Here is a 12,466-nt window from a genome sequence, read left to right as displayed (position 1 = left end):
TCGCACAAAATGGTGTGATTGATATGATCGGACCAGATCATATATACTTCTGTCAACAACCGAGATATCTACTAAATCTAGTAGACATGAAATTTGTGTTCGGAAAACCTAACTTGGATTTTTTTCACACGCCGACGTACCATGCAAAGTTAATATATTGTCAGCTTCTCTTTATATTCGGAAGATGAAATTAATCCCCGAAATCTCCTTAAGTCATGCCAAAGTTTTAAACGTTGCTATAGAGCGAAGTTCCCTGTAAACCGTACAGAGTGTACTTCCTTTTCGATTCCCAGAGGTAACATGAGCGTTGTTCAAGACCACCTGTTTACGGGTTCTTCCCCCAAGAAAATCGTAATTGGACTTGTAAAGCAGAGCTCCTTTCTTGGGGAGTTAGATAGTTGTCCTTATAACTTTCAGCATTATATCATAAATCACATTGCTCTTTACATCGATGGAAGTTGCATACCCCACAAACCACTAACAACTAATTTCGGGAAAAATAGTTATATTCAAGCTTATTATAATCTCTTCCTCCAAACAGCGCAGACGGGAGATGAAGGAAACGTGATAAGTCGGGAAGATTTTGCTAGAGGCTATACTCTGTTTTGCTATGATTTAACAGTTGATTTAGACTCTAACGCGTCTCACTTCCATCTTATTAAAAACGGAAATATTCGACTCGAACTTAAATTCGAGAAACCTCTCCCAGAAACAGTAGCAGTTATTGTTTATGCCGAGTTTCAGTCCGTCATTGAAATTAACAAGAACAGAAACGTAACCGTTGAGTAATGGACACCCTCCAATTAGAGAAGATATTTAAAACTGATAAGTTTACCAAAGGACTGTTTCGTGGTGTTTTCGCGGCAAATACTTTACCTAAGGTGGTATGGAATTTTCCATCTCTCTTCGTTGTAAACAGCGACTTTTCACAGGACGCTGGAGAACATTGGTGTATAATATATTTCTCAGCTTCCAAAAACACCGAATTTTGGGACTCTTTCGGGAATAGCCCTGAAGTTTTTAAGTTTGCTAATTTCATTGAAAAAAATAGTAAGACGGTCACGTTCAAACTCAGTACAGTTACAAAGTAACACTTCTTTAACTTGCGGAGGTTTCTGTGTTTACTTCGCTATAAATAGATGTAGAGGAGTTAAAATGTATGACATCATTTCAAGATTCTCCAAAAATAAGGCAGTTAATGATTGCATGATTAAGGAATTCATGTTCAAAAAATATGCAATAAATTTTTAATTTTGTATTTGTCAATTTTATTATTATTTAGTTTTCAATCTTCATGTAATTTTTTCAAGTACTGAATGAAGTGATGTCCGTACGAGAGAGTACGAACTCCGTCACCCAGAATAAACTTCTTGCTGTCACACTTATTCAATGCTAGCTTGTTTTAAGTTATCGTGTGCAAACTATGTTTCACACTAGTAATTCTTTTCATAGTTATTTTGGTAGTTTTTCTTCGTTTCACACAATTTAGGTAATCAGCATGCGTCAACGTATTCTTAACAACACGCCTACACACTCCTTTCGCGGTCTTTTTTTCTCCCTTAGCACTCAGAATGCTGTACGTCTTGGGACGTAAGCCTACGAAGCTTTGGATGGGCACTCCATCCATCTCATCCTTCAGCTTACCCAAGACCTTCCGATTTTCATTGGAAAATAAGGGATGATTTTGATTATAGCCCGAGAAATCGAATAACTCTTTGTTTTTCTGAAAGTCAACGTATACGTCCAAGGTTTCAATTGAATACGTCAGGCTATCAGTATCCGTGAAAAGTAGGGTTGCCCTTTCTCCGTAGTAGGCTCTTATGAAGTCGTAGTGAAACTGATATCTAGAGAGAAAAACTCAATTGATTTCACAAGGTTTATTTAAAAGGAAAAAAGGTATCTTACAAAAACAATTTGGATAAATCCAGTATAGCAAAACCAGTATAAATTGGACGGTTCAGAGTTAAGGATTTTTTAGCCATCTGTATACCAACAAGGTTCTTATGAAAAACAATGAATCTTTCAAAAGCAGGGGATGATGCTTTCTTGATAGCCATCTCAGGTGTTTGAATGAGGTGGAAAATTATTCGATTGCGTAGATTTTCCATAGTTTTCCCTAAAAACATTTTTATTAAACATTTTTTATTATTTGAAAATTAAAATTTTTTATTAGTTTTTAATCATATATTAATAAGTACCAACCAAAAACGCTGTTGTTAATTAGCGTGAAGTAGTCTTTCTCAAAGGAATTAACGGCATTCATTCGCTTCTCAGTATTAAAATTAATATACGGTTGAAGCCACGGGGTTTGTTCAAAAGTCAAAATACGATTAACTTGTTTAAGTTTTAAACCCAGCGATATGTAGTATTTTAAATTTCGATAGTGAATAACGTAATCACGTTTGTTGGTTAGATCAGTTACAAGTTTGGGTAGCGTGTCCTTGACAGTCAAACCATTTTCTTTCATCATAAGCTTATAATACGCTGAAAACAGATCCGTAGTTATTCGCTTGGATTCCGGTGCAAGAGGAAGGCAATTATGATCTTCATGAAGTTCAACTGGGTACTCCAAATCAACGGATAGTATGAATCCATATGGAGAGTCGTCTGGCAAATTTAATATTTGCTTCTCCGTATAATCTAAAAGATTTTCAGTTTTTACCCAGCTGAACCTTCTCGTAGGAAGATAATACTCCATAACTGTTCCTAAAGAAGTTGCGTATATGGTTAATTCGGTTACCATCAATTAATGTATTCACAATAAGATTTTATTACCATAGAGATTGTTGACATCCAAATAAACTATAAAGTTGGATGGTTTAGATTCGTCAAATGTCTCCGGGAGATACTTGTTGTTGGCTTCTGCATGTCTATGAGCCACCATCGCTACACCACCACGAATACCCCTCTCTATATTATTAACTCTATTAGAATATCTTTACACTATTTAATAGAACTCGGAAGAATATTACCTAGGAACAGATGGATATCCGGGTCTAAAATTAGATCAAGTTTAACCCTCGTCATGAGTAAGGCAGCCTCCCATGCAAAACCTATGGTATGGAGGCTTTAGAAACTCATTTTTGTGCTGTTTTCAAAACTAAATTAATTACCGGGCCCAGTGAAGGCATGAGCACAGTCCAGTTTATAATATTCCAAACACATTATCCTAAACTGTTCGAATAAGGAGGCTAATTGAAGGCAATCGCAGGTTACGTATATATCGTGTAGTTCCCATAGGAATAGATTGAATATTAAACACCGAAATTATTAATTTAAAAATTGGTTAGAAGGTAACGTACCTAGGGCTTGAATGTTGAACTCATTCCAAACATTACGTGTATTTTCATATCTCTCCTCGGAAATATGTTCGTTCGTGAGAGTGTTGAAGAAATCCTCTTTGGAAGGTAGGGTACATTCATCGAATCGCTCCATATCAGTCATGTAATTATATGGGTATGCAAGTTTGGTCAGCATGAGCTTAACCTTTTCAGGGGGGTATATTTCAAAGATATATTTTAATTTCTTTATTATTATTTTTAATCTGAGTCTGCGTCCATTAGTTCCTCACTGCTGGAAGTACCGTCAGCGGGATTGAGTTTTGCGAGACACTTCAACTCCTGCTCAATGATGTTATTGAGCTCAGGTGTTTCAACTACCGGCTTCTTCTTGGTGGGGTGTTTTTTAGCGGTTACTGTACGAGTTGGTTTGGATTTAACCACCCTGCCAGCTTTCTTAGACTTTGATGAAGCCTGGATCGCTGGAGTGGTGGTATGAATCGCTGGAGTGGTGGTATGAATCGCTGGAGTGGTGGTAGTATCAATAATTGCTGACGTGGATGTTGATGGAACAGATGGAAATCCGGCTGGGTGGGTGAAAGCCTCCTCTAGCGCCTGAACATCATCGTCTAACTCCCCCTCAACGGGAAACACCAGCTTTTCGATCTGTATAGATAGTCTTGTAAAATATGCTAATAGAGTACGAAAAAAAACTAAATACATACCGTGATGTAGTCACCTGCGAAACCTAGTCCGTTTTTACAATTGACGATGTTCGGGTGGTAGGGTAAGTGCACGGTTATACTACCATTTTCCTCATCTTCGAAGAACCCAGTCTGCCAACTGTGGTTCTTCCTAACTCGGAACCGCAAATACTTGAATGTCATTTCCAACCCCGATCGATCAAATATTGGTCCAATGACTGTCGTATATTTCAACCCGCATACAGTTGGTTTTGGTGTGGACATCTTGATTTCTGATTGTTGTTGTTCTCTGAACTTCTTAGTTGGTAATAATATTCAAAAATAAACTGCTGTTTATATAGTAGGGAAAGTTAATAATTCACTCGAGAATGCGGATTAATTTTAAATTTTATTCTTTTTATTTAAAACCACTTGAAAACCATTTTTCACAAAGAGAGAGAGTTTGTATGCCTTAAAAAGTGCGCAGTTAGCTTTGCCAGTATGATATTTACAAGTCGTGGAGATTGAGTGTGTTAGTTCTGTTAATTCTGTTAATTTGGGACATCCTAAGTCTTCAAGATTTATCACCTGAACACCCAAAAAATCCGTTAAAAAATTAGCTTTCTCCAACCCTTTAGTGTAGAAGGTTTTTCCCTTCCCTGATATCATCACAGCGACATCGTTTAGTTTCGAGTATTCCAACTCCCCGTCACCCCACTTCAATTGGCAGATATTGCTAGAAATCCAAGAGCATAACCGCTTATCAGCATATGATAGTTGCTCCCAAGGGTGTGGTGGTTCAAGAGTGAAAATCTCGTTCTCTCCCGTTTCTACAACGTAGTAACATATTTCTTTCAAAATAAATTTACTGTTCGCTCTGAGAAAAGCAGCCTCTACGATGCACGTCATTCCTTATTCCTATATATTAATTTAGAAAAATGTAAGAACAAAAATCACATTTTAACAATCTTGACGATTAAATATTTAGCGCTTACGTTTTTGGTTTGACTTCGGATATTAGAATAAAACTTCGTTGGCTCATGAGTTGCCTTATATAGTACCTACTATTTGTTATTTCATTAAATTTCGTTTACCGAAAACATCTTCAAAACCGCTAGTCGAATTTAGTCTCAATACGGTAAGAAATTATTTTACCTCCTTAACCGACACGTATACTCATTAAAGCTCTTTGTCAGCGACTTCCTATGGGATGGGTTACACTCTGTTCTAATTAACCGGTTTTCTACGGCAAGAAATTATTTTACGTCCTTTTTCACCGTAGATTTCAGAATACGTCGCACGGAGTTATGTGTAAGATGGGATAGCTTACTCTCCGTTCTATTTAACCGGTACAAACTCCACATGATTCAGCGTCTAAATTTTATCTTATTAATCCTTTAAACATCTTCAAAACCGCTCGCCGAATATAGTCTCTCTTTTACGGCAAGAAATTCGATTTACGTGTCAGCAAATTCCTATGGGATGGGTTACGCTCCGCTATAATTAACCAGTTTTCTACGACAAGAAATTATTTTACGTCCTTTTTCACGGGTGTATCCCCCACCGTAGATTTCAGAATACGTCGTACAGAGTCATGTGTAAGATGGGACAGCTTACTCTCCGTTCTAATTAACCGGTAAAAACTCCACATGATTCACCGTCTAAATTTTATCTTATCAATCCCCGAAACATCTTCAAAATCGCTCGCCGAATATAGTCTCTCTTTTACGGCATGAAATTCGATTTACGTCCTTTCTCATGAGTGTACTCCCCCGTAGAATTCACAACTCCTCATAGGGAGTCATGTATAAGGTGGGATAGTTCTCTCATTTATTACCTACTATCCACGGTTAAGAATAATGTTTTCAATTTCAGTATTTTTGAAATATCGAGGGATTCTGGTTTCTTTATAATCTCGTTACCCATCGCCTCACAAATAAACATTTAATTATCTTTCGCTTTTGAAAAATGATTAGCCTGACTCTAATCGTTCCTTTTTTAAAGTGTATGATTGAGATCACACTATTTTTCTAACTATTAAATGGTTTTGAAACATTTTTTTTTAATCTCTGATGTGAATTAAAGAAAAAGAGTTCATACAAATTATCAGCTTCATACCTGGGTCTTGTCTTTGTTTTGTGAAAGGCATAGCTATTCAACTAATAGAGTTAACTTACCCTCATTAAATGGAAAATTTTAGATGTCAATTTCATCGAAACGAAAAGGTTAGAATTTGAAATCAAATCGTCAATGGTGTCAATTTTGGATGCGTGACCGGTCAAAAGTGTGCCAGTCAAACTGCCCGACCACGCCCAGGTCAGTACCAACGTCCCAAAAATCCAAACTGAAGGCAGAAATCTCTTCACTCCACGTTTTTCCAAAGATGTTACCGCTAAATTAAATTTGAATATATATCAAAGGAGGACTTCCGATTAAGGAATAAATTGATATCTCGAACAAAATGTCTTGGCCAAATGTATCGAAAGAAATTGTAATCTCTGTTGGAAACTTTTGATAACTGACACGTTCAATCATTTAGTCAGATCAGAAGTAATTTACTATAAGAAGGCCTAAAAAGGCGTCCGGTGCGCGCGTGATAGTCGACAATCCCCCCTCATGGGTGGGGGAGGTCCGAAACCAAGGCGGGACTAAATATTTTATCTTACTCTATGTTTTCCACCATCTATCTCTTTTACCTTTTCGTTAAGCCTTGGTTTGGTTTTTGGAACTCACAAAATCATAAGTATAGTACACTTGATTCGATTTAGAAACAATAAGTTGGGAAAACCAAAATATTACCTCTCCGAGTCTAGAGGTCTACTACTACAAACTTATTTACCTAGATATGGAATTATTTCACTTTTTTGAAGTAAAAATTTACGAAATATTGAAGCAGTATTCCAAACATAGCGAATGTACAGTAAAGCAGACGACATTTTACATCCAAATCTTGGACACATGGGAATCAGTCAATGGGGAAAAGAACAGGAAATGAAGTCTACGCTTCAGCTGTTTACCGAATATTCTGATAGCTACATTCACAACTTGTTTGCAGTGTAAACACTATCGTCTCGTCTCACCTCAACAATATTCTTAGTTTGCCAACATGAATGTTAACGTTAAATAACACCAAAGCTAAATTGTAGCTAGACGCACTAATAGTCAATGCACACCATAAATGGAATAATAAGTCTGTACCTACTACCCGTTTACCATAAGCCCTTTTACTAATCTAATTGCCACCATCTTTTCTTCTATTATAAAATCTTAACCTGATTATTTAAGAGTGTATTTAACTTTCGGCTCACTCTGAACCGTTAACAGAGAGAATTTATAAAAGGGAGTGGAAGCTCTTGCCCTTGACAATGGCTCTCCTTTAATTTTAAATTTGGCCCTCAATCACTGTTATTTGTACAATTACCCAATAAGGGTTGGTGATTTCGAGTGTGACTGGCGCCATTTGGAGTTATTTTAAGTCAGATGTTTCCCTTTCCCTAAAAAGGTAGTGCCCATCTCACCTAGACCCTCCCGCAACATTCTAGACCCCCTTATGAAAAACACAGTTGGAATTCTCCCATTGGTACCATATCTTTGTGGTTTAATGGTTCCATATGTGTTTTGGAACATATCTCCAGGTGGTGCTTACTGGTTTTATCCAAATGGTGGTTGTTGGTATTTTTATGGTTTTATCCAAATGGTGGTTGTTGGTATTTCTAATGGTTTTATCCAAATGGTGGTTATTGGTATTTCTAATGTTTTTATCCAACTGGTGGTTATTGGTATTTCAATGGTTTTATCCAAATGGTGGTTATTGGTATGCCTTATGGTTTTATCCAAATGGTGGTTGTTGGTATTTTTATGGTTTTATCCAAATGGTGGTTGTTGGTATTTTTATGGTTTTATCCAAATGGTGGTTGTTGGTGTTTTTATGGTTTTATCCAAATGGTGGTTATTGGTATGCCTAATGGTTTTATCCAACTGGGGCTGTTGGTGTACCTAATGGTATCAACCAGATGGTGTTTCAGTAGTATTAAAAAATTTACAGTAAAATGTATCAATGATTTTACACCATTTAAAACTTTAAAATTTTATTGTTAAATATTAACAAATCAATTATTATTTTTTGATGAGTGTGCGTCGGAGATCGGAAATTTTTTCGGACAACACTTTATTCACCTTTTTTGTAGCAGCCTCTTGATAATCATCGGTTTTGCCATTATTTTTTGCATAGTACCGAACGCAGTCTAAATTGTTATAATAAGAAAAAGTTACGGTCATTTCTAGTATTCACAAAGACAAGATTGTTGCTGTTTTCCTCCTCGATTTTAGCAACAATTGGCTATTCGTAGAACAATTCAAATTTACCTTTTATGATATTCAGCTTTTGAGGGGTAAGTGGGGGCCTAGGAAGTTCGTTTTGATTTCTGTTATACGCAATACCAGCAACGCTTCTCCCACTAAGCTCCTTTTTTCCCCCAAATCATCAATGCAAGATTCTTGATAAACTTCGATTCATTCTGTGCTAGCAAGCAATCGTTCCATTTGTGAGAATCCAAGTGAAGTCCAGATCCTAAGTATACCTGTTAATCAAAATTAGTTTGTTGTCAGTTCGCCACAATTTTATATCAAGCAGCTGCATGAACAACTCAAAACAGGGGAAATATACTTTACCTTTCCGCTAGGTTTATCCACAAATTTTTCCTACTCATTACCCAAAACTTCTGGCTGATCCAGATTTTGATCAAATCCAATTCCATTTTCTTTGTTTGTTGTTAATTCTTCTTTATCACCAGAAGAGTCATTTCCTTAAGAAAGAAAATTATAATACAATCCACATTCACTTGGCAAAAGTTTTACTTTTTAAAATAGTCGAACTGAATAATTTTCGTTGCAAATTCCTGTTTAACGTCAACAGTTCATCATTATCTCTTTCCAGTTCATTAATTCGTTTCTTCAACTTTTGGAATTGGCGTTTAACATCTTCATTTAATGGAAATGAAAAAAAAATTTAAAGGAAAAGGGCAACCAACATAACATATATGTCTTAAAAGAACGCCCAAAACAGAAAATATTAAAAAAGAAAATATAATTGGACTCTTATTTAAAAGTAATTAGTTAATTAACTTTTAATTTCTTTTAAAAAAGATGACTACTGCCCCGCCATGGCGTCTGCTTTTTCCAAATTCAAAATTTTATTGTTCAGTTGACCAATCACCAATCCCGTAGGGGTAAGGGATTTAAGCATATATAATAAAGAGAAGGATCGGAAAGTAGGGCAAGAGCTCGCTGCGCTTCAACAATGACAACAAACTGGGTAAGTTCTACTTCCTGAAACCAGCGCATGCGCAGCGGCATCCTCGTCAGCGCATAAGCGGAAGGCATACTTTCCGATCCTTCTCTTTATTATCTATGATTTAAGATTCTGAAGAGCAGACGCCATGGCGGCGCGGTAGTCCTCGTTTTTAATAAGAGTCCAATTGTCCTTTAAAAATAAGTACTATTCAAATAATCCTTGCAAAAATAGCTGAAAATCAAACCATTGGAAACAAATGGATCATCATTAATACAGAAATCAGAATCATGCCTATTGGGACTTTGCCCATAGTTGTCATTATCTCCAGCCTTGTGAGGGCCTTCTTGGCGAATATCACCAGTCTCTTCATCGCCAGTGTTGCTGCCTTTAATCAAATACCATCAGTACATTTTTTCACAAGTTATATCATTAACTTACTTAAGTCCATATATGGATCATATTCTCCAACCTCTTGGGATGGTACTGTCGAATTTCTCAGAGATGTTGAAGAAGAAATTGGTTTATTGGTAGATATAGACTCTGGAGTTGTCAAAATTTGCTCGTCACCATCATCTTTAGCAGATACTGGATCGCTTCCTGATAGAACAATTAGATTTTTTTAATGAATATCAATTATAAATTCAACTAAAATATACCTGTTTTACTCTTATCACTGAGGAAATCAACGTCCGATTTCGTTCCCTTTTCAATTTCACCTAAAAAGAGCAGGTTGCGTAAATCATAAATTTTTATAAGCCTATTATTTCCTATGTCTATATCGGCCAGATTAAATATTTGATTTACCCGTAATAACATTTAAAGAGCCATCTTTATCACTAACAGCTATCGAAGAGTCGCTATCACTAGCGGAAAGTTTTTTCTGATGAAAAAATCCCTTTAAAAACATTTCAAAGGAAATTAAATTATAGTTAATCAATAATATACTTATATAAAAAATGAAAATGACCTATAACAAGGTAAATTTACCGGACTGAAGTGAATTTGCTTTCTTTTCGCTTCATTTCGGAGAATGTCCGTATTTTGCCCGAATGACCTTCTTTTAGCCGTAAGTTTAGCCTTTTCAATTTCATTTAAAGAGCCATCTTTATCACTAACAGCTATCGAAGAGTCGCTATCACTTGCAGAAAGTTTTTTCTGATTAAACAATCCCTTTAAAACATTTCAAAGGAAATTAAATTACAGTTAATCAATAATACCAGAAGTAAAATAACGCATAAGAAGTGAATAAAGCCCTTCGCCTAATCTGTCTGAGGTGTAAAAAAATACGAAGCTCTCTGATCGCAAGCCACCTATCAACAGATCCACTACGTTTTTAGGGTTGCCGCCTGGCGAGAAAAATCAAAAACAAGTACTGAATACAAGCGCCTAGAAATCCCCCAATATCCCCCTACTTCAATATTCTCTCACCCCTTTAACGTAAATCTCTACACATCAGAAGGACCTATATTCAAACTATTATAGAAAATCACTTCGTATGGGTTATTTTGCTTCCGATAATACACTGAAATAAACGTTAAAAACAGCCTAAAACAAGGTTAAGTTACCTGAGTGTAGGGATTTTGCTTTCGTTTTGCTTTCTTCCTGAGAATGCTCTTCATATTTTGTCCAAATGATCTTTTAGTCCTACGTTTAGCCCTCTTTTTTTCAACCTCTGGTGTACGTAAATATTTTGGGTTGGGAACCCTCACTCTTCTGACACATTGACTAAATTCTTCGCTAGTTGCTATGTTAATAGAAAATAGTTTTAAAGCTGGCTTAATGTTGAAACAATGAAGAGAATAAACTTACTGGCCAACTTCAAAATACTTATTGATTCTCCTTTGTTATCATCAGATACAAGACTATATTTAATAGTGGGCTGGTAATCGTCCATATTTATTGGTTTGAAATTTCTGATCATCGTTAAAGGAACGACTTCATTTTGGCCACGTTTCAATAATTTTACTAAAGCGAACCTAGGAACTATTTCACTATCAATGGGTAATCCCTTCTGGTTGGTAGGAGAACCCATCTTTACAGCCTCAAAGCTTGAACTTCTTATTTTATTCACTAGCTTTTTCTTCATTCTTTAAAAAGAATTTGAAGTAATTATTAACAATAAAACAGCCTAAAAATTCCAACTAATTCACTTACTTTTGCTAAGGACCAAAACACGGCTCGTGTATCTATCTCGATCTCTCTGCTGATCAGGAAAGAATGAGATTGAGAAAAAACAAAATGGCGACGTCAAGTTCATGCCTCACAAAAACGGTCAAAACCCGTCCGTCCCAGCCTCACGTGACGGCTAAGTTCAGGGCTGGACATAACAAGACACTGTGAAATGTCCGCTAACGATATACAAAATTAGAGGGATCACTACAAATTTAACCAATATTAACGGCTTAGAGAGTTTGCTAGCTCTCATTACTGAGAGCACCGCATCCCCCACCACCGAGTAGGCTAAGTTCTCCTTCAGCCATTGACCAGTGATCGTATCCTCACAGCAGTATACCAGGGCCCCGGCCGTCAGGCTGAAATTCGCAAGGCGCGGTAGACGGCTCCCCGAAGGTATCCCATCCAGCGCCCCTAGAATCACCTTCTGGTTTGGGCCCACGTCTTCCTCCGTGATGACCGCCTTCGGATAGTCTTTTTTGACAATGGCCATCTTTTCTGCGGTGGCGGCGTCACTATAGGACTTAGCCTTTTTCGCCGCCGCCTGCGAGGTACTGGGCGAGGGACTCGAGTCCTCCGTTCTAGGCCTCTTCAATTGGGTGTCACGTGCCGCCGCACCCCCAGCGGGGCTGGGGACCGTTTCGGACCCCGATTTGGCCTTTTCCCGAGAAATTTGTCGTTTAAGACTACGTCGCACGGTACGTTTCGACCGTTACCATTCACACGCACCGATAAATCGGCACGATTATCGCTGGATACAGGTCCTAGCGTAGTGGTATCAGTGTGGGTTCTGCCCTGAGCAGACCCCTGCACCGTAGGTGTTGTAGTTTTAGAGTTGTTTTTTAGTGTGTTATCCATGAGAATCCCACGAGTAAGGGGGCAAGTAAACGGTCACCACCCGGTAGTCCCCCACCCGTGTGGAAGGGGTGTCGCCTGGTGCCCCGAGGGGATCATTAGCGATACCGTAGTTTTACTTCCCCAGTACCATGCAACCATAGCTGTCCGCGCTCACCTCAATTTAGCGAGCCCGAGCGCGAATT

The 12,466-nt window shown here is 37.5% G+C and overlaps 4 protein-coding genes across 4 annotated transcripts; 1 reads left to right on the top strand and 3 right to left on the bottom strand.

Annotated features, from left to right (window-relative positions):
• The first annotated feature begins 300 nt into the window (after positions 1 to 300).
• On the top strand, positions 301 to 789 carry LOC149621872 (uncharacterized protein F54H12.2-like). Its single transcript, XM_089853632.1, has 2 exons — positions 301 to 351; positions 418 to 789. Exons 1-2 carry the CDS (start codon positions 301 to 303, stop codon positions 787 to 789), a joined length of 423 nt encoding a protein of 140 aa, XP_089709758.1.
• Positions 790 to 3,539: 2,750 nt separating this feature from the next.
• Positions 3,540 to 4,415, bottom strand: LOC149621871 (uncharacterized). The gene is made up of 2 exons (XM_089853631.1): positions 4,004 to 4,415; positions 3,540 to 3,944 (listed from the first exon to the last, which is right to left on the bottom strand). The coding sequence occupies exons 1-2, from the start codon at positions 4,244 to 4,246 to the stop codon at positions 3,540 to 3,542; spliced, it is 648 nt and encodes a 215-aa protein (XP_089709757.1). The 5' UTR covers positions 4,247 to 4,415.
• Positions 4,416 to 8,468: 4,053 nt separating this feature from the next.
• Positions 8,469 to 10,161, bottom strand: LOC149621870 (uncharacterized). The gene is made up of 6 exons (XM_089853601.1): positions 10,059 to 10,161; positions 9,911 to 9,970; positions 9,693 to 9,851; positions 9,499 to 9,639; positions 8,819 to 8,941; positions 8,469 to 8,766 (listed from the first exon to the last, which is right to left on the bottom strand). The coding sequence occupies exons 1-6, from the start codon at positions 10,159 to 10,161 to the stop codon at positions 8,663 to 8,665; spliced, it is 690 nt and encodes a 229-aa protein (XP_089709727.1). The 3' UTR covers positions 8,469 to 8,662.
• A 38-nt stretch (positions 10,162 to 10,199) lies between these two features.
• LOC149621869 (uncharacterized) lies at positions 10,200 to 11,517 on the bottom strand. Its single transcript, XM_089853602.1, has 4 exons — positions 11,409 to 11,517; positions 11,064 to 11,341; positions 10,820 to 10,998; positions 10,200 to 10,424 (listed from the first exon to the last, which is right to left on the bottom strand). Exons 2-4 carry the CDS (start codon positions 11,338 to 11,340, stop codon positions 10,200 to 10,202), a joined length of 681 nt encoding a protein of 226 aa, XP_089709728.1. The 5' UTR covers position 11,341; positions 11,409 to 11,517.
• Between the last annotated feature and the right edge of the window lie 949 nt (positions 11,518 to 12,466).

This window comes from Phalangium opilio, unplaced genomic scaffold, assembly GCF_054372755.1.
Source record: "Phalangium opilio isolate 3A_F unplaced genomic scaffold, DU_Popi_V2 ptg000200l_1, whole genome shotgun sequence".
NCBI lineage: Eukaryota > Metazoa > Arthropoda > Arachnida > Opiliones > Phalangiidae > Phalangium > Phalangium opilio.
Note: the sequence above shows the minus strand (reverse complement) of the source record. Positions and strands in the feature narration are given on the sequence as shown.